Source organism: Chelmon rostratus, chromosome 22, assembly GCF_017976325.1.
Source record: "Chelmon rostratus isolate fCheRos1 chromosome 22, fCheRos1.pri, whole genome shotgun sequence".
Classification (NCBI taxonomy): domain Eukaryota; kingdom Metazoa; phylum Chordata; class Actinopteri; order Chaetodontiformes; family Chaetodontidae; genus Chelmon; species Chelmon rostratus.
The window spans coordinates 11,642,637-11,667,779 of record NC_055679.1 but is presented as its reverse complement, the minus strand read 5'-3'; the positions used below and the strand labels follow the sequence as shown (position 1 = coordinate 11,667,779).

The following is a 25,143-nucleotide window of genomic DNA, read 5'->3' as shown; positions in this document are numbered from 1 at the left end:
TGAGTGTATCATCAATTTATTGCCCAGCAGATGCAAATAATGCTGAAAACCAAACCTATGATTTTTACAAGTCTTGTTTCTCGAAAAAGACAAAAATATCAATAGTTCCCTGTTGCACCACTGCACCATAATGTGCTATTTTATTACAATTCTCAACTCGGATATACTGTATTTTCAGCACTCAAGTACAATACTGCACAAATGTAAAGTAAAACAAGAATTCCTATCTGGATGACTTAAAACAAAAAAAAACAAAACTGAAGGTCAAGCTGTCATCAGTGTGATCATTTAGTTACTTAGAACTTACAACAGTGGCGTCTGATGACCAAGATTAAAAACAACAACAACAACAAAAAAAAGGAGGTCTCTTTAATGAATAAATACACATTAATGGGTAGCTTAGGGAGGAAACACAAGCCGACTGTGAGAGTGGGGATACAATTTGCAGGTTTGTTCAGTTTGAGTGGATGTGGATCACAGACTTCACCACAAACACTCTCAACACATGTAAAACATTCACATAGCTTCATACTGCCTTCAACATGTTGAATATCCCAAAAGGTTGGCTCTTCGACAGTTAAAACGGCTGCATCCTGCGGGAAGCTAACCCCGAGCTAACATTCAAAACTTCCCCAGGGGCTGGATGAGAGAAACGATTATCCCACAGCTTTAAACTCTTCGGATGAATATTGGAAATTAAAAACAAATGTCTCTGTTGTGTATCAGCGTTCAAATGCTGTGATAATTATGAGCGTACAATTGTGTTTTAAATCGCGTTTTGGAGAGAATCCGATCTCCTGAACGGGGCTGAACCACACTTTTCACTTCTGTACAGTTGGATCTATCAGGCTCGCTACAGGTCAAATGTCACCCTAGTTTGAAATCACTCACACTCATCTGTACAACTCTGCATCTGCAAGAAGAGGACAAGCAGGCATGTCTATGGAGTATCTTACATATAACCACACAACAGACACTAACTAAAAATCAGGTGAGCATTGAATGCTTCATCAGGTAAGTATACCAAACTAGCTAAGTCTATCTGTAATACAGCCATATAGCATATGTTGTTTAGTTGAAGTCAACACCCAGCAAAGCTAACTATCCTGACATGTCTAAAATACAGTTTAACATATATTTGCATGATTTCCATCCTTTCAGTGCGTCCTGGGTGAAAATGTGAATCACAATGTAAGATACGCCCAAACTATATTTCAAACCTGAGCCGTAAAAGTCTAACAATCCCACGTTAGCTCAAATAAACCCATCGCCGCCGCCGCCGCACAGCCCTGGCTCATTCCCCTCAACTGCAACACAGGGTGAAAATGTGGATGTCAAATCGCAAACTGCACAGGTTCAAATTGCAGGAGGAGAATATAAATAGGATGAGTAAAAAAAAAAAAATAGTGCTTCTCAAGTTACTTTTGACCTCCACGGCTTTTTGGAAACGTGTTTTTTTGGGGTTTCTTCGATGATCACCTTTCCTTTTGTGATGAGGCACAGAAGTCGAGATCGGAGGTGACAAGGTGATCTCCTGAGTAGGATTCAGCCTCGAATCTCCCGCTCAGGATCCACAATCTGCCACAAAGCAACCAGTGATTCTTACTGCAGGGTCATCTAGGTAGTTTGACTGCCACGCTAGCCTCGACAAGCGACACTCGGCCAGTGTTTTTGGGTTCAACACTGGGTTTTCAGGAGGCTACAGAGAGGTGCCTTACCACTGTACAAGGTAGATGCTGTACATTAAAAAAAAAAAAAAAAAATCCAACGTCTTGACCCCCCCATCGGGCAAAAAAATGTACAAGAAATAAAAGAAGAAAAAAAACAGCCAAAAATCAAAGCTGCAGTTGCAATCTCTCTCCACACATAATGGATTTACATCTCAACTCGCCACATTGAATCAACAATGAATAGTTTTCTTTTTTCCTTTCGATAAGAAGCCAAATCTGTACACGTTTAATTAAATCCCCTCAACGAACTCTTACTTTCAGCTCTTATTTTGTAATCTGCTTCGAACTAGTGATCCAAATAGAGATCCTGGTGGACAGACAAAAAGTGTGGGAGTCCAGTTGATGCAGTCGGGTTACATACCACAGGTCAGACCAATATGAAGGGCATGCACTGGAGCAAACGCCAGGTAACAGTGGAATGTGAGGAGGACCGATACTACACAAGCCTGAATCTTCAATAAATCACACTTTTTTTTCCCCTCAGATCCACTCCATAACCATTTGACCATTTTTGTTGCTTTTCACTAAAATCAAAACACACTTTGGTGCTGTTTTTCTAAATTCACCAGAATAGGTGATTACTACATTCTTTCTTTACCTGGAAGGTTGCTCTTTGACCATTAATACCAATATAAATTTGCAGAAGTACACTGGCATCCTGCACAGTGAGAATGTTTGGCGCTCATGTGATTGAAGAGCCTCCTGAGAGCAAAACTTGTGCAAGCTGCATGAAACGTGAAATTCATGTATGGTCAGATGGTTAAAGGGTAGCTCTGGTTTAATTTCAGTTCCCATCATACCAAGTGAGTCTGACCAGAATCTCCACCACTGCATCAGAGCAAAGCCGCTTTCGGCGTCACCGCCTTCGCTGTGCAGATTATGCAGCTTGTGTACATTCAACAAATCAACACCAAAAGCGCCCAGCGAGTCTTTTTCACCACATTGCCACTGACCCTGTGCTGAGACGTGTTTAATTAATTTGTTTTCTGAGACTTGACCTCATTAAGCATTTATTTTGCACTGCACAGCGGCTCGTGTAGGCAGCTGCAGCAGGTCAACAAAAAGTAACAAAAAGTTAAGTAACATGTCAACATAGCATCCAAACTGAACGATAAAGAAAGGCATTTTTTTTTTACTGACATGTCTCAATCAATATGTTGAAAAAGACATGCTGAGGAAGCATTCAGGGTTGATTTATGAGTGTCGATTGGCACTGCACTTTTCTTATATTATTCTTTAAGTGTGCTCATGTGTGATTGTGCGCCTTAAAAATACTGTCTTGACTACAGGATAATATTATAGAGCTGTGCAACCAGGAAAGATAAGACCTAATCAGCTCTGTAGTGGAGCGACTAAACTAAATGTTGGTCAGAATCAATTAGCATTGTGGAAAAAGAAAGGAACTTAGGATTCAGGTCAAACTAGAAAGCATATATTATAGTATATATTTTAAAAAGTGAAATTTGAGTAAAGAAATGAGATGTTCACGGGGACATTTCCTGCCTACGACTACATGACACACCTTCAAAATGCGGTGATGGCAGGGAGAGAACGTGAAAGCAATCGCGACATCTGTGTAGGGAGAAACAGCTACAGAACGGGAGGGGTGTCAAACACACCAAAGGCTAGATATCCATAAAAATCCTTGTTTAGTAGTAATAATAATAATAAAAAAATCAACTTGTTTAAATATGAATATTATAAGTCTGCTTTCTCATGGTTAGGAAATCAAATATAGTCTCTGTGGGGGTTAAAGGTGGGGGCGGGATGGGGGAGCCCTCCTATCACTACAACTCCATGTCCTGGGCCTCGTCTTCTGAGAAATCAGACATGGAGCTTTCAGACGAAGAGTCGCCTGCCCCCTCTTCCTGCTCCTTCAGAGCCTCCTCTGTTGCATATTTCTGGATGTACTCTGCGGAGGGAAAGGCAGAGGGCATGGTCAGACAGGGAAAACTGAGAATAAACACAAAGAATTACTTAGATTTCTGTTTTTCCAGGTGTGCAATAATCTAAGAACCTACAGGGATCTACACCAAACAAATTTTGATTATCTTGAACCTTTGATTTTCTGCTTGTACTCCTCTGGCCGGTGAAGGTACATGGCAGCTGCATCTCCATTCAGGGGGTCGATGGGGTTTGGGTAAGCCAGCAGCTGGGGCAGGAACGACTCAAAGATGTTGGTCAGATCTGGGGAAGAACACGACAAATTACCACTTTACCATCTGACAGAAATGAGTGAATGGCAATTAACATCAGGCTTCTCCGAAATGTAAATATTAATCTGAGGGAAGAAATGCTCGACCAAATGTTCCACCAATTACACGTCTAATATAAAACTGCTGCCTCTGTTAATTGGCCATGGGAAAGCTCATAATCATTTTACACACATGTCAGTCAGTGGCGACCGCACAAAAGGATTACAGATGTATGGTGTATATGCTAGCAACAGGCCATAACTGTAAAATCCTCAGCCTGGCCCACAGAGACTAGAACCACACTAATCCCTTTCACTAGCTCCCTGCTAGCAGGCCTCAGCTTTCTCTCACAGCTGAGGCCTGGTGGAAAAGCCTGCAATTCTGCTCTCGTCTCCTAGGTGTCACTGTTGAGTCCACTCAAGTTGGGAAAACACTTCCCAACAGTCCATTGTACAGCATTATCATGTTCAGCCAATTTAATCAGCTGCTTTTGTTCCCTCTTGCTTTGTAGGGACTCTTTAGAGACAATGCTTGGTTGATTGGCCCATTCTTCCCACGTTTTGTCCGATCTGATTTTCTTTCCTCAAACACTCGACACAACTGAATGTGCAGCGTTTCACAAGCGCACTAACAAAGGCAAAATAACACAAATGTGATTCTCACAAGGGGTTCAGTTGATGCCAGAGAAAAACAGGCCAATCTACCTCACTTGGTCACATTCATTGCATTAGCATCAATTAGCAAATCCTTTCCTCTTTCTATCAAAAGACTGGAATGTGAGTTAATTCTGAATCAACTTGTTTAAACCATGCAGAGTTTTAAAAATTCTACTTGGAGTCATATCCAGAACACCAGTGAAAATAAACAGGGACGGATGCTCAAACATCTGCTAGGGGTATTACTGTAAAGCCATTTATATAGCTCAACAGCTATCTAAGCCCGGTGGAGGGGTTGCAATGAGAAATTAATGGGGAAATAAGGAGAAGGGCACAGGGGCATGGAGAGTAGTATAAGGAGACAGAGTGACAGTGAGACGAGCGACCGCGTGAGAAACGGCGAGTACAATCGCTGCCATCGGGAGTATGTGAGCATGTCTCTGTCTCTCACAGCTGACAGACAGTAAATCATTCCTCTCAAAGGTCAATGTTTCTGACCTTGCTGGGTGAGGACATTACCTCGTTAGTCTTCACTTCTCCCCTCACTAAGTAGATTAGGGACAATTGTGCGCCACAGCCAAGTGTGCCCACGCTTGCTAGCGAGGGGCCCGCAGTCAACTTTTTGGTGTTGATGGCCCTGTGACAAGTTCTTCGCACATAATCGCAGAGACCCCAGTGAGGAAACTTAATATGGGCACGTGGGCAGTGGGGCTACTCACCATAAAGGGCTGTCCATGTCTGGTTGATGACATCTAAGCACACTGTCCCTGACCTGGGGAAAACCGAGAAGAAAAGTTAGAGGGGGAAGGCCAAAGGGACTGCACTCTGTGTGCAATGCGTGTCCCAGCTCCAGTGCACTTTCCTAAACTGGCGATATCAACTGCTGGAACAAGGCACATCGCTTTGCAAATGAAGCAGAGAAATGCAGCCTTCTTTTGCCCACTGGAGTACAATGCTGATATATCCCTTACAGCTCTTAATATCCTATATCACTGGTGTGGCAGTCAATTGTTTTAGTTCAGGAGATTCTTGGCGAGCTGTGAAATAATGTGACACCGGGTCAGACATACCAGGTGGTTAAATTCTAAAGGTTCACAGTCACTGCTAAACATAAATAAAATCACTGAAAAATAAAGTAGACTAACGACAAAGCAAGGTTTAAATAACAGAAGGATCTGTTGTTTAATGACAGATCTTCAACGATAAACCAATAAATTTGCAGTTTACCATATATGGTTGGCCACTGTGTGTTCAATTGAAAGGTCACAATTTATACTGTAAAAATGAGTAGTGTGGAACTTGCCCCAGTGGTATTTATGTTTAGTCAGACATTTCCTGGTGATAAATATAAAACTTTCTGATTAAAACCACTAGAATGCACCATCCTTTGTGAGTCATGAGTGCCCTATTTGGGGAGGAGGCACAGGTTCAGCCTGTCCATCAGGTCCTCCCAGAGGCCAACCTTCAGGGCCCATGTCCTTCAGAGGATCTGGCCTCTAAGCAGCGGATTAACAGGCCAAGAGAAACAAAGAGCTTGGCCAGGTTCAATATTTGTGTGATTTGCTATCGCTCAAACAAAAGTAAAAAGTGAAGATCTTTTTTTTTTTTTAATGGCCTGCCATAAAGGAGTTGCCATAAAACAAGAAACACTATAGAAAACCTATTTAACTTAAAAGGAAATATTAATAAATTCAGCCATTGTTTTTAGATTAGAAGATGACAGGCCAGCTGTTGACAACATAACAGGGAAAGATATTTAGATGAGCTTTATATGAGTGTTACGGACCAATAATCCAACAGGCTACACTGCCACTGCAGAGACCAATCAAAAACAATGACACTTCAAATGACTGAAATCGACTTACGCTTCGTCAATGTTGGGATGAAAAATCTTGTTCATGAATCCTAAAAAAGCAAAGGTAGAGATGAGCACAGGGCAAAAAATGAAAAAGTGAAGTGGAACCCAGAAGATGCGGTTTTATAATCCGTCATGATAAAGTCGAGCACATACCTATTGACGGTGATTTGAAAGGGTATTTGTCAGGAAGATCTACTCGCACCTTCCACACGCCTCCCTCATACGGTGCTGTACATGAGGAGGGGACACAAGAAATAATGACAGAGGAGAGAGGAGATACTTTCATTCCATTGAACATCACATTCCATCCTTCATGCACTCCAATGGATTTACACACTGTAGGGTTATATCAATTTCCTGCACTCCTTTCTCCTCTGCACAGACACACAACAGAGCCAGGGCCACTTGAGAAATGAGCTACACAAACCACTTTTCCCTTCGCCATTTTCTTTTATTTTATGCAGTAATGTATTTCAGCCCTGGAGAATTCTCTACTTCCAAATCACTTCATATAATACACTGACATCAAAGAGGAAGAGATTGTGTGAGTGTGTGATGTTCTCCCAGAATAGCAGTGTGTAACAGGAACCTTATGTGCCGTACTGAAACTGAACAGCGCCACAGATGACTGAAAGCACACTTGCTGGGGATGAATGTTCTGCGAGCGTGCACATATGTATGTGGACATACAACAGTGCTGTTTCATTTGGCACAGTCTCAAGGCATCATAAATAGGGTCAAACACCCACATCCTCTCTTTACTGATACGTAAGTGGCAGTGGTTTTAGTGTGACAGATGTTGCGAACAGCATATGAAAGGAGTATTTCCTGCTGATGAGGCCACTCTCCTCATCCAAATTTCCCTCAAGCCTGGCTCCTCTCTTTAACACTTTGCGGCCTCAGGCCTGGTTTCAATCCATTTTACGTTCCTGGCCTGCTGTGATGAACCTCTCTTTATGTTGCTAACGAGAGAATGACTGAGATTCCTGTGCTGGCTGCCCCCAGGACAACATTCGTTGCCACTTCATGCTCTGTTTAGAGTTTCACTAAACATGAGATGTGCTCAGATTATCGGTTTTTAACAGCAATGTTAATCTGGTTTTACAACCAGCTTTAAACATTTCAAACATTTGGTCAGAGGTGAATGATGGAGTAACATTCAAGATCCCAAGTGGCAGACACACAAATAAATGTGTCTTAACTTGTTTCATATCTCTTGTAATCTGGATGAAAAAAAAACACCATAAATCATATGGTCTCTTTCCAGAACAATTAGCCTGAGTGAGGATTCAGCAGCAAATGAGGAAACTTGAAAAGAAGACTTACTTCCTTGTGGTCCGAAAAACTTCACTACAAATTCATTGAGTCCACTGAGGATGGTGACTTCATGCTTACTCTCAATGCTGTAAGGCTGTTAAGGACAAAGTTTTCATGTGACTGCATACACAAACAAACAAACAAACACCACCTGAGGGACTACAATGATGAACAATTCTTCAGTAATACGCAGGATCACTAACAACCTGGCCTCTGTGAAATGGTAATTCAGTGCCTGTTGTGTCCAGTGTACCACATCATCACATGCTTTGTTTATATGGGAGACATGAGAAGAGTCTGACCTTTTTCCTCTCTGCGGCAGTCTTTCATATCATACAGAGCTATGAAAACTAAAGGGAGAAATGATAGCTTCTGACAGATAATGAAAACAAATCAATGCAGGAAAATTGCACTTGGATTCTGTTCTGACCCCGAGCCCTGGAGACTCACTTTCAATGACAATTGATAGCTTTGTGCCAATTTGTCATTCTGCACGTTGATTTAATATCCCCAAACTGAATGTGAAGTATGCGGGTCAGTGGTTCCACAGCAACAACAAAAAAAAATCTTGCACACTCACACTAGCCACCAGTGGATCATATTCACCCATGCTTCAGGACCATGCAGGCCTCCTTCCACCTGTCACTCTCTAATTAACTTCCTGGACATACAGCACAAGCGAAACACACTACCGAGGGCCGTGTATGTTACCACCTATACTGCTGATCACATCCAATATACTTACTATGCTGGCCACGTTTGGACACTAAACTAAAAAAGGATGTATAAAAAAACAACTTTGTTACATTTTTGGAGATATAGTAAGTAACTTGCTCCATTAGTCCAAATACACAAATAATCAGAGAGAAGCACTCTCACAAGGCACATCAACAAACATGCAAATAACTGAGAGGTGCATTTGTTGAGCCTTAAAGTAGCCGAGCATAAGGTTACAACCCTTTTCGTATTTAGTACTAGTGCAAGGTTTCTTTGAAGAGCCTAATATTCATTACTGTGGTTATTAATTTTTGACAGTTTCCAGAAAAGCAGAACCTCTAAAAATGATGTGAATCTGACATTCTCCATGCAACAGACTGCAGATAATGTAGATTCTGTAAACATTCAGGTGCACAGATGCTCAGATGTCAACTACAGTGTGAGAGATGAATACTAATAATACCAATACTGTGCTCGCTCATGGCCTACTGTACATTCTAATGCAATGCAAGAATTTTGGTGCTCAAAAAAGCTGCTCGACCTGTTTAACTAGTCATGACTACTGTAATGCTTTTCACCTCCAAATCTAGTAACAGGCTGAGATTCTGAGATGTAGAAAAACTGTATATACCCACATCATCTACCACAGGAGAAGTTCATTATGGTTAATGGAGGAAATAATCACAGTGTGTTTTCCTCTGCATATCCAGTTACAGATATTATTACAAAAATAACAAACCAAAGAACGTTAGCATTCAGAGCATCATATGGCAAATCCAGCATTACAGCTACACAATATATGCACGCTCTGATCATTTTTTATTTCCAAGCAGACACAAAATTGTCACAGAGAAATGATTTCCCTTTCATGTGAGGAGAGGGAAGAAGCACAGGAAATAAAACTGAAGAGAGAAACACACTTAGAGGGAAAATAAACAAGTGTAAAAGAAAGAAAGAAAAACGATCAGAGAATGAGAGTGATAGGCCGACAGAACACACTGGAGATGTAGGTTACAAGGGATGGGCTAAAAATCAAGTTTTCCATGCCACACAGTAGCAGCTGGCTTGTCAATCCTGATTGAGTGCGTATCCCATTAGCAGTAACGCTGACCCCCAAAGGGTTAAATCAAACTGGAGGTTATTTTAAGCTCTAGTTGAGTCTGCGAAGAGCACACTGAATCCCTGGCTTCGGCAAGGAAATGTGTCATTGTCAGACAGAAGAGGAACCTCTCTGTTCTGACTGCTGGAGTCGAAGAGGCTCTTTGATGCAAAGTCTGGGGAAGAATAAATGACCACTCAAACCAGGAGGACAATGCTAATCTAAAGCATGCTAGCAGCAACTAGTCATATGCAACAAGGAGACACGTCAGACTACTGTGCGAGCATTATGTTTACATTCTGCAGCTGACCAAGCTCTGCCCTTCATGTAAGGACATCGATCTAAGCGAAACTACTGGTGTGTACCATCACATGAGAGAGGGAAGCAACGCTGAGGAGGGGGATGGTACTGGACTGTGTATGTTATGCTACAGAAGAGGGCAGTGAGGCAGGGTGGGGGATAGGCTATTAATGGGGTTGAATCAACACTGATTATGCTGCCAGCTAATTGACATTGGCCATATTTACTGAGAAGCCAGAGAAGATCTGGTTTCACTGTGCAAAACTTGTTTTTTACATTTACCTTTTAGACATTCAGTTGACACTAATAGGTACAGGTTAATGGGGTACTGTGTAGCATGAGTTCACTTTACAAGACTTTGCAAGCAGAAATGCAAAGCTCAGGGACTTAGTGATCTCTGAATATTCGTGTAACCATAGTGAGACCATGTGAGAGAGGGATGAGGTAAGGAAAGGGAGTAGCTCATATTGCACCGACTGACTTCTCACATTCTGTTGCACTTATCGGATAATGATGTGAGCAGAAGCTACTTACACACTGAAAAAAATCACTCTTAAGTTCATTTAAGTGCAGTCAAGTCAAGTCACAAATAACTACACGGCCACCATCTATCCCCGCCATCACAAATACAATCACCCACCAACCCCGCCCCATTAAAAAAAAACCTCGGTTATTCATCTTAACACGAGTGTGGTGTTTGTTGATGTGTCTGGTTAAAAACCACAGCAGCAACATGCACACACATTAGTCACAGCTATAATCTTGTGAACAATCTCCGTCTTTGACGTCAACACTCTCACCATGTCCTCTCATCTGTGTCTTAAACAAGGTCAATCCCAAAACTATGAATTCTCTTTGATGGGATGCTGGCCATCTTCCATGTCATCATGACACAATGGACTGATCCAGTGGTCTTTTGTTTAATACCGTGAGACCCAAAGCTCCAAGCACTCATTCCTTCCACCTAGTAAATAACTGCAAGTCACTGTTAACAACAGCTCCCTCCCCCTTATGAAGGAGTTTGGCAGGTCTGTTAAAACAGAAGGGAGTTCCTGGTAGAGCTTGCAAATTCTGTTTGACTGGGTAGAAGATGTATTGAGAGTGAAGTCACTCAGCCAGCCACACAGAGAGAAGAGGATAAGTAGATGTACACAAAACTAGACAGGCAGGATGTACAGAAGACACCAATTACCTACATGTGCTGCAGTGTTTTTTTGTTTGGGGTTTATAAACAGAGGTGAAATGATACATTGCACTGCAAAAGGAAGGAAAATTGATTTAATCTAAATCGCTGACAAGAAAGTCAGACAAAAATTGGGTTGTAAGGAGTGTTTATATGCATGTTAATATTACATTTATGTTTGGGGCATTTAAAATATTTTACATGTACATGTGTCCAGTGAAGTCATTAAGTTACATGGACGCTGTAAACAAAGCAGCTGAGAATTACCTGAATATAAAAAAAAAACGTATACATGCATATGCTCGCCTGAAAAAGCTGGTATTTACTGCTATAATGTTCAGGTGTGTAAACGTTGCATCACACTTACTGTTCGATTTGGTAAAATCAAGTAAAAGTATGTACATTAAAACATACTCATTGTCACCTAACCAGGATTAAACGTTTTCATCTCATTTTTAGGACAATTAACTCCAAACAACAGCGTTTTGATCAAGGTTATGCATTTACTTCTTCCTCATTCCCAGCATGACGTCTATCCGTCCATCCCCCCACCTTGGATTAGTATAGATAAGTCATAATCTGTGGATAGCACCAGGTCAATATCCTTTTACACACACTTCTAATCTGATACACAGAGCCCAATCAATCCAGAAGAACAGACACACGCATCCTCATTGCCGCATCTCTGACAACCCTGAAAGCTCTGAACTGTGACAGCAACACGCTCTCCTGCGTTAATATCATTTCACTGCAAGACTTTCTTCATATAATAACATAGTGGCTTGAAAACACTCACACTCAAAAACACTGTGTACAAAGAAAAGCTTGAAAAGAACTACTTTCAGTCTACCAATTAGCCTCTTTAAAATGTTTCAATGTCTATCCAAACACTAAATTCAATGCTATCATGATTATGAACCTTTAAAGCACATTCAAAGGCTCAAGTGTAAAAATATGTAGTGAATAGCATTTACGGTTGTGGTCTAGACATGCCTTGTTTTCTTTCTGGTCCACTCAGGCCACTATCCCTGTGTGACCCTAGATCAAAATATCTCATCCTGACCAACCTCTTTCTAAGTATGGAAAACAAACATGATGGGGAATCATAAACAGCACTCTGTCAAACAATGCGGCTTCAAGTGTGCTCGAATATTTCCCTCTTTGGAGACAGAAGTTGTTGATCTGGTAAAAGGGAGGCACTGGCTAAAAGCAAAGACGCTCCTTTCTCATCTTTCTTTTGAGGAGTGGAAGGGAAGGAAAAGCTTGCGCTATCCTTTCATCAACCGGGCGATGTAATTAAACTAAAGAATGCATTAACATCTTATTTTCATTCTTGTCTTTAGTTCACATTTTGAAAAAACACAACAATCAAGTGCCAAAATGCTTCACAATAACAAAATCTGCACAAAAAGAACAACGCATCCCTTCAAATATTGTATATCTGTATGTCTTGTACAAGACAGGCATGCACAGTCAAAAGCAAAAAGACCACACTGACTCCGCCGGTTTAGACTATTTACATTTCAGCATACAATACTCCGACCACCTGCTGACACCCACAACTTCAAATAATCCCTTTACTTGAAGCCTCTGGGCAGACGATACCGAAATAACAGGAAAGGCAGCAAATCAAATAATCCCAAAGGCATGGGGAGAGAGCTAGGTTACTGAATAACAGAGGGGACACCATGCAGAATTTCCAGTTATTAAAGGCCCTGACCAGAGTGGAAGACTGTCTGAACAGGCTGAACATAAGAAGCAGTGCTTGTGTTTCAGACTGGGAAAGCAAAGCGAAGACGTCTGCCCGAGAGACACTAATAGTCTGTAAACCCCCGAAAGACAGCGGGGAAGAGTAACATAAAAGGAGAAGGTAGAATAAGGTCAGCCAACAGAGCAGAGGGCTGAAAAGAGCAAGAGAAGATGATACAGGGAGCTGCTGAAGAATAAAATGAAAGGAATATGGAAAGAGTGATGCCAAAGGAGAGGCCGGGGGATAGTGATGCAGAGATAATAAGAGAAAAGAGTTCAGCCCGGTGAATGCTGATCTAGCCTGGCAGGCAGATCTGTGGATGTGAATGACATCATTGCTGTGGACTTCAGGCCGATGATGATGATGATGATGATGATTTTGCCTGTGTGTATACAGAAAATGAGCAAAACCGGTGTCTGGACTTCACAAGGAAAATGTATGCTATAATTGTCAATAGTTAAGATACAAATCAGATTCCCATCTCATTGACAGGTCAATATTGGCAGGAGAATTTTCATTGGAAAAGCACAAATACTTAAGCATTACTATGGAGGTTTCACTTGGAACCTGGTAAAAGCTAAACTAAAGAGTTGACAGAGTCTGTGTCCTCCGTATAAAGACAACACATCAGAAATATAACAAGGGACATTATTAACAAAGATAGAGAACACAGTGGGGCCAAGTTAAGAGCCCTGTGGACCACCTGTATTGATAACTTGTGACTAAGAAGACAGCTTTTTATGTTGATGTTTCCAGTAAGAATTAGGGGTGGGTGGTATGCTGGTTTCATCATCATCATGTTTTAGCATATTAAAATTGATGTGCTTCACTCTGGCTGCTATGAAATGCAGGTAGAAGGCTACACACTTACTCATAGAACTGGATTTACACTCATTAACTACTATTTATCTATTATTTTCCTCGCTACAACGCCCACTGTGGTAACACGAAGATGTCAGAGGTAATTAATTACAAGCAGATGCCAATTAAATAAGCAGAGTAGCAGGTTAGATGTGGGAAACTGTTTTGTGTCGTCTCACACAGCCAGAGCTAACGTTATCTCGACACTTCATACTGCAACACAAGCTCAGCTGTTTTTTTTTGTCACAGGAAAGCCACCTATGCTACTTGCCGCCTCATAATGTGAGTCTGTCTGTACATATGTATGTAAATGTCCTTGCTTGACACTACCCTTTGTCAAACTTTGAGAATGAACCACATTACCTTCATTAATTATCCTACATAATGGGACCGGTTACTCCTTCCAAAATACATGTAGGCCTATACCTCATTTTCAGTCCTATTTGGATTTTAATCTTGTTTTAAATCTTTTTTCTTTCCAGATTGTTTAAGGACAGATTTTGAAAGAGGCAAAGAGCAGGAAATGGAGGTTTTGACGTACACGGCTGATGAAGTATTTAAGTAAACTAGAATTTGGCAGGACTGTGTATCTTGGCATGTAATAACTCCAAAATACTTTTAGCCACATTCAACAAATATACCAAGTATATTCAGAGGATCAAGGCCATAAATTACACTGCATCAGAAGCAAGTCAAATTCTTTTGTCATGTCCTGCCACTAGGGAAAACAGCTTCAGTTTCAGTTTAAGACAAGTGAAATGCCTTGCTGCATATCTGCACAAGATGAAGTTCATGCTAGTTAGTTTTTCTTTGCTCTGGACAGTTAGTATTGCCTTGAAAAGAGAGAACATACATAGGGATTGGATGATGTCAATTCGTTTGTTTTAAACGGTAGAAGAAATGCTCTAACCTTCACAGAGAGTAACCTGTTTGAGAGCACATCTTCCTTCAGAGATGAGGAACTCTTGTTTTCTCTCCCTCACACAGAGTTTGTAGCGACAATGTACAATCAAAGGCCTTGCAGATGAAAGGCAGGAAACATAGCTGCTGTCCTCAGGGTGTAAGCAATGTGTAGGCTTCCTCCACCAAAAGAGATACAAATATCGACTACCAAAAGATATGTACAAGCTAATATTCATTAGCTACAAAAGACAGAAGGAAAGAAGGCTTTCTTATAACAAGCTGCATTTTGCAGTATGAACAGAAAGCAGCATTGTACCACTGAAGAACAATAATGAAACAGGCAACAAAGTCAATAGCAACATTACACAAACAACAAAGCTGTTCCTTCTTCTTCCTCAAAATATGGGCTCAATGCCCACTCTCTGATATGAGGCCTACTCAAAGAGACCCAGAGGAGAATGAATTTTGCATGTGTAAGTGAGAGACTGAGTGTAAAAAGGTATGCCTTTATCTATGCATGTACATTGTTTCTACATAAATCCTAGCCAGCGTGTAAATGTGCCTGTGTTCGTGCATTAAACTTTCTAGTATGTATTAGTGCACTGCACCCAGCAAAGCAGGATTACTGCATGACCTCCACGACACTCAGCGGCCTGAAAACAGAGGCAGCTACTGTAGCACAGCAGCCATCCTGCCACAGCAGGCAGAGCGAGTGATGGGCACGGTGCTGCTGTGAGAGTGTGATTTAATCAGTTCAACACCAAACAAACACAGTTCTCCCCTACAGCCGTCGCCAGCCAAACCCACTGACCCACTCCTCTGCTCTCTCCCTCTCCATCGCTCACACTGGGCGAACGTTTTCCCCCTGCTGTTTACTTTCTTTTATTGCTCATTAAGTCGAATTCTCTCGACTCAATTTGAATGCAGATTTGGAGACTAACCATTTCAATCATCAGAAACCCCACGAAACCCCAGCTCCTTGACTGAGAACATAGATAATACTGTGAATACGTGGTGAGCTAAAACGGGATGAGAATGAGAATGAACCAGACTACAGATGGCGCAGTACAAGTATTTCATTTGCAACACTGATACTAGGACAAGATCATCCTATGCCAATCTGTTATTGCAGATTTTTATATCTACAAAGCTGTTAATTATCAATCAATATGCAACTTGCCTGTTGCACCCTTGATTTGGTTTAGGTAAGAATCCCTAAGTGAAGCCAACAAACAATCAGCTCAATAAGTTCAGCTGGCTATATTTGACAGAATGCTAAAAAGGAGTACTGTGGGAGAAAAAAAAAAGACTGCAGCAACAGACGCTTTGATACTCATTTTCATAAAGGGTGTATTAATTTGGGTAAAGCTGAAACGTTGCTAATCAACAAGCCAGCTTGACAGAACTCAAAAGGTCACAAACACTGGCTTATGGTTCTTTACATCATGGTGGCTGACGGTAGAACAAAAGGTGCAACAGCAATAAGGAGTCACCAAGCGTTTGCATGTTTGCTTGGCTGATTTGTAAATTGTGGTGCCCACCACTGTAAGGGCCTCATACAAGCTAATGCTGTGCATACTGCCAGTTATTCATGGTCCCAAATCTGATTTAGATGAGCTTTGCAACAACCACGGCTCCTTAGCCTTGTTTGTTCGAGGTAAATGTATGGTCTGGTTGTTCTCAGCTCTCCTATGAGGCGAGGGGGTCCTAGCTGACCCGGCTAGCTCTGATAACTGATCAGAGGTGTACTGGTATGAAAGCGACAGCCGTGCAGTCATGCCAGCTACTCTCACTTCCCCCTTTTCCTTCCCATGTCCCACAAGATATAAAGAGATCTCCCTTCTAGCTGTGTAGATCTGCTGTGGGGAACTAAGCTTAATAACCTGTACTACAACATACTTATAAACCCATTACACATGTGGCTGTTGTTCTATATGAAAGCATAACTAATGAATTAGCCACAAGAAGTGCCTTCAAAGGCTAGACTTAAATAACTGTGATAAAGCTCACATTTACTAAGACTTAACCAGAGCTGTGTAGATCACATTATAGAACACAATATATTCTGTTGTCAACAATGCTGTCCATAGACAAACTTATGAAGGGAACGGTGGTGTGAGACAATCAGCTTTCTTTAGGTCAAGATTTTAAAACCATGACATGAGGCACACCAACTTACTTCAACCTGCGCATATCACTTAAAAAACAACACACTTCACTGATCTCTGACAGGAGGTTGGTCACATATCTGATAAACTTTAACCCTGAACAAAACAGCCCTGTTATCCTCACATTTATTCTTCACCTTGCCAACTACTGATGCTTCACAAATTATCTTAGGAAATGAAATAGACAGCAGCTAAATCAACTGAAAAAATTGAGTCTGATGGTCAATTTTCAAATTCTGCTGGTCAGTCATAAGGCTTAAGCTAATAATGAGAAGCGTGCTACAGCACTGTAACTCACTTCATTGACAATTACTCCAGAACACACAGGACATGGGAACCTAAACGATGAGTAAAAAACGCTTATGCTTTGGTACAGCCATGCTCCTGATACTCTTTTTCTCCCTACCAGCCACTTTCACAGGTTACAGTGTGTTTTCTTGTGGTTATGTTTATGGAACTACTGACAACTAGGTCAGTTATAGGGAATCAAGTAGGATAGCTTCCTGCCTTTATCATATCTGTTTATCTGCACCTTTCCAACTTTGAAGAGCCAAACACTGCAAAAAAATGTGTGTTAACATGCTGTACTTTGGATGGGTCACAGGTTTTGTTGTGTTACAGAAAAACAAAGAAGCATTCTTCAGTACTGAACTGAAATCTGGCTCTAAACACTGAATCAAAATTGACAACGATCCTTTCAACATCTCAAGCAGGGTGCTATCAGCAAAGCTCGCCTTCAACTGTGCTCTCGGAGCACTTGGCTCATTCTAACACATAAAGTATTTAAATACTGATGGAGCACTTGGAGCCAGCATGTGCGGTCTGTGTTAAAGAAAACCTTGCAGCAGGTTTTACATATCAATGGACATCTGGCCCCAAAGGCCGGACTCACTGAAATCCACATGTAAATGCATGGTAGCTGTGAAGTGCTTCACTCACTGGGTGACGGATGAAAAATAAATGAACTCTGAATACCTCAGTTTCATTTCTGCTTTGAAAATTAAAGAGTCAACATGTAGAATTTTAACACATTTAACGTATGATAAAACAAGGGATCACAGCTCCAACTGTAATTATGACGGTTACTTTGAAGTAAACTAAAAAGGCCACCAAAACTTGATGTGCGATTGCATAACAGGTTGACCAACATGTTGAACCTGCTTACATTTTACCTGGTCTCATGCATATAAGTGTTAATAATGTTTTCTCAGCTCAGCAAGGTGTGTAAAAAAACCATCCACCCCTGAGGCCAATGCACTTTGGAATTAACCTATTCAACCAATAATAACAACTTTCACGTAAATGTACACGCTGTTTTCATAATCCACAATTTGCACATGCAGTGAAACAAGATAAAGACCTAGTTTTTTTATTTCAGCGACAAAAAATAAAATAAAATAAAATAAAAAAATATCCAGCTCAATACTCAAGAGCTAGCACAAAATATTACAATAATTTTGCAACGCACGTTTAGTTTCCATTAAATACAGGCCGGGGTAAATTATGTTAGCCGGTGGATATCTCCCTGTGTGAGAGCTAGAGCGGCACAGCATTGCACAGGCTAAGTTCTTTGTCTTCTCTGGTGAGAGATGAGAGCCCACCCACTGCAATCAAACGTGAATCCTTCAGCTGCTCCTCCTCTCAGCCCTTGACTAAATCAACAGTCTATTTACAGGAATAACACAGTGCCGCCGTGTGTATGCATGCGTGTGAGCTCCGTGCATGTACACACAAACAAAATGATTATTAATGATCACAAAACTGAGCTGGGGCAGGAGTAACAATGGCCTGAATCTGAGGCAACTGTTTAATGAGCAAATCTACTAAAAGACAAGATTTGCTGTCTGTTGTAAAGGCAAAAAAGCCTGAATTTCAACACTGACATGTTGAGGAAACTGCTACCAAACCTGAATTTCATCGTAGTGAGAGACAGAAACATGGCTAATTTTATCAACTTGATACAGACGCACAGGGGCAGATTACCAGATAGAGACAAGTACAGGGTGTGGATACTGTAGGTGGCACTTTTTGATAAGGCTATTTTGCTTCATATATGGAGCACAACTGGGTTCAGAGTCACTGGCCCATATGCCAGCATACGACCAAACATGTAGCTAGCCTATCGCCACTCCTTCGATTTTCCACATTAAAGCAGCAGTGCACGCGAGTGGCAGAGGCAGACTGAGCTTCCCAGTGCCAGAAAAAAAAAATCATGCGAAACAAAGAGAGGAACTTCAGTCCATCTGTTTTTCTAAGGGAACTCAGCCATGCGTGCAGGAAGCGTTACTGTTTGCACTGTCGGATTAACAGTGAGGGCCTCAAATCTCCTACTGTTGGAGATGCCTTGCTCCTGGACCCCCAAAACAGGACTGTCAATCAAGGTGGGGGCCACCAGGCTAGAGGGGGCCTCATCCACAATGTACTAGGCTACCTTATGTTCACTCATGACGAAAAAAAAAGGAACAAAAAGCTGGGGCATAGTTAGGGCTGGATGATGGAGTCTATTTATAAGAATACCTGCATGGATGCAGACACAGGTGTACACTCAGCAATCACAAAAAGATAGAGAGAGAGAAGCAGAAAATAAGTGGTATTTCTGAGCTTTCAGACTGACAGAAAGAGATGATCAACACAAAAAGCAAAGGGGAGTAGAAGAAAAATGTTTTTGTCCTATACAATTACATTCTCTTCCTGAACTTCCACAAGCTCTCAGCCCAAGAACCACAACATAAAACTCATACACTATATTTGACTGTATACAAAACAACAGCATTTGAAGTTATATTATCAGCTTTCCCAGGACACCATAAGTTCAGCCCATTTAATTCCATACCATCACAGGCTGAGTACTACAGTGGATGGGCCATTCCCTACACAGTCTTTGTCAGTGTTGAGCTTCATACTAAAGATTAAATATTAACCTGGAGCCACGATAAACATGGTCTTCAAAGTGATAACTGGGCTTAGAGGTTAACAGTATGGTCATTGCCTACTGAAGCAAGGGAAAGCAGAGGAAAAATCATGGCTGCGGTTAACTCACATCACCAAACATACTATACATTCCCATCCAAACAACATATAATTTGACTGTGTATAGATTGCAACATATGTTTTGTGTTTTTGTTAGTCATGTGCTTTTACATCTAGAGTACATGCCAATTTTGTTGTCAGCATAAAGCAAAATGGTACTACTGCTTCCACGATTTCTGTAACCTTCTTTGCTTCTTTGTGTGCACTATTGTAAAGTTATTTCTATTAAACCCTAATTACAAAATCATGTTCTTCCTGCAACTTCATTGCCACGCCAGAGCTTTCCCCATTCTCATCATGGGTTCATAATTCTTCTGTTCATTCAGTCAATCTCTCAGTCAGGAACAGGCAGAAAACTGCTGGCTCCTTCCTTATGGTAAACTGCGTCTAGTTGGTTCAGTGCCGCAATAATAGCGCTGGGTGCAGATTAGCTGCCCGTGACTGTGTGACATGGTCTGACACAGCAGCGGGAGGTGGAGGTCACAGGAACTTCTATAAACGGGAAAACACAAAAGACTCCGCTGCTGATGCTGTCCGGATGTCATGTTACAAGGGCACAATAGGGCCGAAACACCAAGCGGAGAGCAGATAAAGCTCAGGATTGGTATTCCACTCAGGGAGGGTGGAGGGATGTGGTGGGCAAGGGAGTGGGGGAGGACATTAAAATAAAAAAATGAGGAGGAGGAGGAAGTGGACACTGCCCCTCAAAGCCTACCCCCTGACTGTGGACGAGTGAATAAATGAGGATTACTGAAGGCCAAGTGCTGCTTCAACAGTCACTTCAGGGGAAAAAAGGAATCTGTCAAGTAAAACTGGAAATGCAAACTCACCTTGAAAGGTGAAAGATGAAACACAACACAACAGATGATTTGGACTGAAATGATGAAGACCTGTACACACCGGTGCTGATGCCAGGTATCATGATGGATACTGGGGCAGGTGAAGCATGCAACACCCCTCCCAACAACTCCCCACAGTCTCAAATATAATTCACTGGTGGCCATGCTTCGCAGAACTGCTATCCAATCACTTTCAGACCTTCCAGCAGCAATTGAAAGGTTGAAAGGTACAGCGGAGCCGCAGTTTTGTTTACATGAAAATGTCCAAGCATCCACTCTGATGGAATAAGATTTCATAAGTGGACAAATATACACCTCAGGTCTTCAGGCCCATGTTATCATAAAGATAAACACCTCATGAGGACAATGCAGCAGTGGCTCAGGAAGTGCACTTTCAAAGAGCTGAACATGGTGAGCTTTACTGATTTGAGAATTCCATTGCTTTCATATTACATAAATTGGGCAATATGTTTGTTTACCTGAAGCCATGTGAAAAAAAAGTGATGATCGATTACACATCCAGCATCCAGTAACTACTTAGTCTAATCTATTACATGACAAGCAAGAGAAGCTTAATGATAAGTAATACCCTTGTTAAGAGGCAAAAATCAACATATTTCCATGAAAAACCTGAAAAATACAAATTTGTTTAAACATGTCTCATCTTCTTCAGGTCATTCTGGACCAAATCTAAACTGTTGTACAGATAATTTTACACACTTCCATTCCCATCCCATTCTCTGCATTGGCATCCATCTGCCAGACACCACAAGAGCTTGTGTTAGCATTCAAAAAAGGCTTAGCCCTTTGTAAACTACCTGTGCTCAAATTCCAGCAGCTTACTGCTTGAAAGCATTTGTAAAGCGAGTAGACCAACGATGAGCACATGCAAATAATAGCACAACTACCTACACAGTGTGTGCAGTCAACCCCACACAACAGGCTGAATGTAAAGCACTTTGAAATGACACGCTCTTAGACTCTGCTTCAAGAACACAATGTTCCAAAATTAAAGCAACATGTCCAAGAGCAGGGCTGAATAGCCAGTGACCAAGGGTTATACAGGTCATTGGAGAACACTAATTTAAGGTTGAGGACTACAATTTGGAAAGAACTGGACAATAAACAAATTGTCTCTTGCCACTCAGGACTATAAGTTGACAAAGGAAGGGGTGTGAAAGAGTATAGGACACAGAAAAACTCAATGTAAAGTCATCTTCTCCATGACTAGACATTACTAAATAGTACAGAGTTCAGGCTACTTGCATGCCAACACAAATGCTGTACATTTGGTGCTACAAGCGAGCTGCCATCCACCGGCTGGCTTAGAACAAAGCTAAAAGCCAGAGATACTACATGCTGAGGTCATTCTGACATTCATTTTCATGAATTCCCTAATGGCCTCCGCTCTAGATTCTCAGCTCTCCGGTGGCCGCAGCAAATTAATGCGTGAGGGCTCTCAGTGTCAGCCCATAAGAAAGAAGCTGCTCCTGTCTAAAAGGCGGTGTGAGTTTCGGGTTTTGGTTACACCAGGGGGAGACGCAGGGATAGGGAGCACAGAGAGGTGGTTGTTACTGCTAGTTTTGCTCTGGGGACACAAACAGAAGGAGGGAACTGTTTCCCATACCAGTAACCTGGAGCCCTCCCTATTTTAACCCAACAAGACGGCCTAGTCAGCAGTGAACCCATGTGCCATGTAAGCCAGTAAATCTCAGTTCGGTAGATCTGCGTTTAAACACACATGGCTGTCTCCCTTAACACCTGCTGACCACTGCACACCCACAGTATCGTAAAACACACACAGGTCATTGTATGGAATTGAGCAGGTGGCATACAGCAAACCTGCTCTTGCCTGTCAGTCACGTAGCTCAAGAAAGAGAGGGGGTGTGCTGCGACTGCAGGGCAGCATGTGTGGTGCAATCCTTAAAAACTCTTGTTCTGTCTGCTTCACCACTCTGTCACGGCTGCAATAGCCTACACATGAGTGGAGTCAAGTGGGGGGTGGTGGTGGTATAAACTTGCTCAAACAAGCACTGTTGATAGCTGGAAGCCGTAACAAAATGCCCGAGGCAACCGGACAAAATAACACAAGAAATTCAGCTAGCTGGCAGTGATGTATTCACTTATAGCAGCCACAGTTTCAAATGTATAGGCCACTGATAATACATCACTAATGTAATGAAATGAGGCTGTGTGTATTATGAAATGCAGAATCAGTATTGCACAACTCATATAAGATACATCTACATCGGCAAAAATAACTAGAGTACAGAAATTCTTCAATTTAATTAAAAAATCAAAAGATCAAACTCCCAGGCCTTTCAAACTTTTACTTTTTAACCATCATGTCGACCCTGCTGAGACAAGTTTACTTCCCTTGTTTTTGGTTTGTTTTGACCAGCCCAGTTCTAACCCCATATTTGACTAAGCTGTACTGCCATCCCATCAGCTGTTCTAAGTCCCTCCCTCTTGTGGTTTCCGGCTAGTAACAGGCGACCCAATCATTAAGCTGGGTTCCACTGTGTTGGGACAAAAACAAAACTACTTATTCATACGGTTCTTCTAGAACATTGCATGGACTGGAAACATTTAGTTCTGGTTCATTTTTGGAGCTCCCACTATCAGCCCTAAAGCGAAGCTGTACCCACAAATCAGCAGTACAAAAGTAAACATGGTGACAGCCTAAAAGTTCAAGCATTCCTCAGTGAAAATGACTGCAGGCTCATGACACCTGCTGTACCACTTAAAACAGCCGCCATGCTCACTTCCAATTCGAATATTTCGAAAAACAACATGCAAACAACAACCACTCTGGAATGATACAAGTTGGGCTTCCACAGATTTGCCTGCAGACACTTAAGTACAGTGAGACACACAGATCAGGTGGCCATTTTGATGTTGAAATTAACCCAGCAGACTAGCCAGCCAGCTCTGTGGCGTTACAAGGTAGCATTTCAAGTGGCAGATGCAATAACACAATTGGAAACCCCTTAGTAGCATTACAAAGCAAAGCTAATAAGACCCAGAATGCTACACATGCTGCAATAACGCCAACGTTTTTACGAGAGCAGAACAAAAGACAGCAGCATTTTCAGTTGACGTTAGCCTTACGTTATGTAAACAAGCTCCTGTGTCAACGTGTAAAGGGGCAGTTTGACTTAACCCCCCTGACAACAACAGGCTGGACAAAGAAACCAAATTGCCATAAGGTGTTTATAAAGTCTACCGTTGCCAGGTCTATTGGTGGTGCAACAAGATGAAAGCCATTCCTGGAAAATGAGAACAACGTTAGCGTCTGTTCGGCTGTGGCAATAATTTTCAAATAACGTTATTACAGACAGCAAGCGAGACAGCTATCGCTAAAAATACAAATATACAGAGTTGGAAAAATGGTAGCAGGACATGGGACCGATCTGATTAGCTGGTGTCCCGATAAGCGACTGAAGGTTCGCAGGACAGAAATAGCTAACACTTGGCTTTGCTAGCAAAATGTTGTTTACACAAAAAACACTAGTCATTCACAATGAAGTCTCTTTCTGCTTTGGGTTATCAAGACAAACAAGCAGCATCAACAATTAGGGTTTGGTCATTATCACATTTCCACATACATCAGGACATAGCTGACTAAACAGCGATTGAGAGGCTGTTGTTTATGTTCAGAAAGGATACAGTTTCACCACATCGGTATCCATTCGCCTTTTACCCGGACTTGGAGACGACATTTTTGCTATTTCCACCGCAAAGCAACAGTAAGTAAACTGAAAGCTAGCCCCCGAAACGCTAGACAGTCTAGCAAACTGTACTATCCGAAAGTTAACATTTGCTTTCAGAAATGTTCACCGCAAAACGTCTTCACAGTTCAATGTCTCCCTGTCCTAATGACTAGCCGTGCTAACGTTAGACCTATGCTGTTCACTGCTTCTCAGCGTTCTGACCATGGTTCTGACAAGCCAGGATCACTCCGCGGACTACGTCATATGCGTGCGACCAAACGTCACTATAAATGGCTGTCGTTGTAGTTTTATTTTTGAACCCCTTTAGTTTATTAGCTTGATTTGTATTAAATTAAAATGCCATTTGACACCACTCATATTGTTATTTTCTAAGAAGTTAGTACAGAAACATCAGCACATAGACAAGACATTACTATTAAGATATTCTACAAGGTTTTGCAATTCAGAAGGCTGCTCTTGTTGCTGTGGCTCTGGGTCTGTGGTTTTCTTCCATGTTCTCCACCAGAGGTAAGCGACACACCCAAATGCTGGTTGCCAGAATATATACCTCAAAATGTTTGGCCATGGCTGACAATCCTTGGAGGAAAACATTACAAACAGTGGGAGAACTTTTGCTGCACATAGATCTTCGTATTTTCAGAGGAGGACAAGAATTAAATCAGTCATTAAATCTGCCTTTTCTGCTAAATCCAAATATACAGCATTACAGGGCTACACAAGAGACCTAATCAAGAGAGTGTTTTCAAGAGTACAACCAGGGCTAAAAATATGCCATTGCTCCAAGGACAGCCTCATACCTGCTA

The 25,143-nt window shown here is 41.7% G+C and overlaps 1 protein-coding gene across 1 annotated transcript; it reads right to left on the bottom strand.

Moving 5' to 3' along the window:
* Positions 1–24,522, bottom strand: ube2h (ubiquitin-conjugating enzyme E2H (UBC8 homolog, yeast)). The gene is made up of 7 exons (XM_041964106.1): positions 24,276–24,522; positions 7,766–7,842; positions 6,593–6,667; positions 6,447–6,486; positions 5,301–5,353; positions 3,789–3,917; positions 1–3,642 (listed from the first exon to the last, which is right to left on the bottom strand). The coding sequence occupies exons 1-7, from the start codon at positions 24,326–24,328 to the stop codon at positions 3,518–3,520; spliced, it is 552 nt and encodes a 183-aa protein (XP_041820040.1). The 5' UTR covers positions 24,329–24,522; the 3' UTR covers positions 1–3,517.
* Between the last annotated feature and the right edge of the window lie 621 nt (positions 24,523–25,143).

Coding starts and splice junctions, on each gene's coding strand:
- ube2h (XM_041964106.1), bottom strand. CDS start 24,328: ATGTCGTCTCCAAGTCCGGGTAAAAGGCGAATGGATACCGATGTGGTG. Junction 7,843..24,275: donor GATACCGATGTGGTGAAACT/GTATCCTTTCTG, acceptor ACAGCCTTACAG/CATTGAGAGTAAGCATGAAG. Junction 6,487..6,592: donor TTTCAAATCACCGTCAATAG/GTATGTGCTCGA, acceptor TTGCTTTTTTAG/GATTCATGAACAAGATTTTT.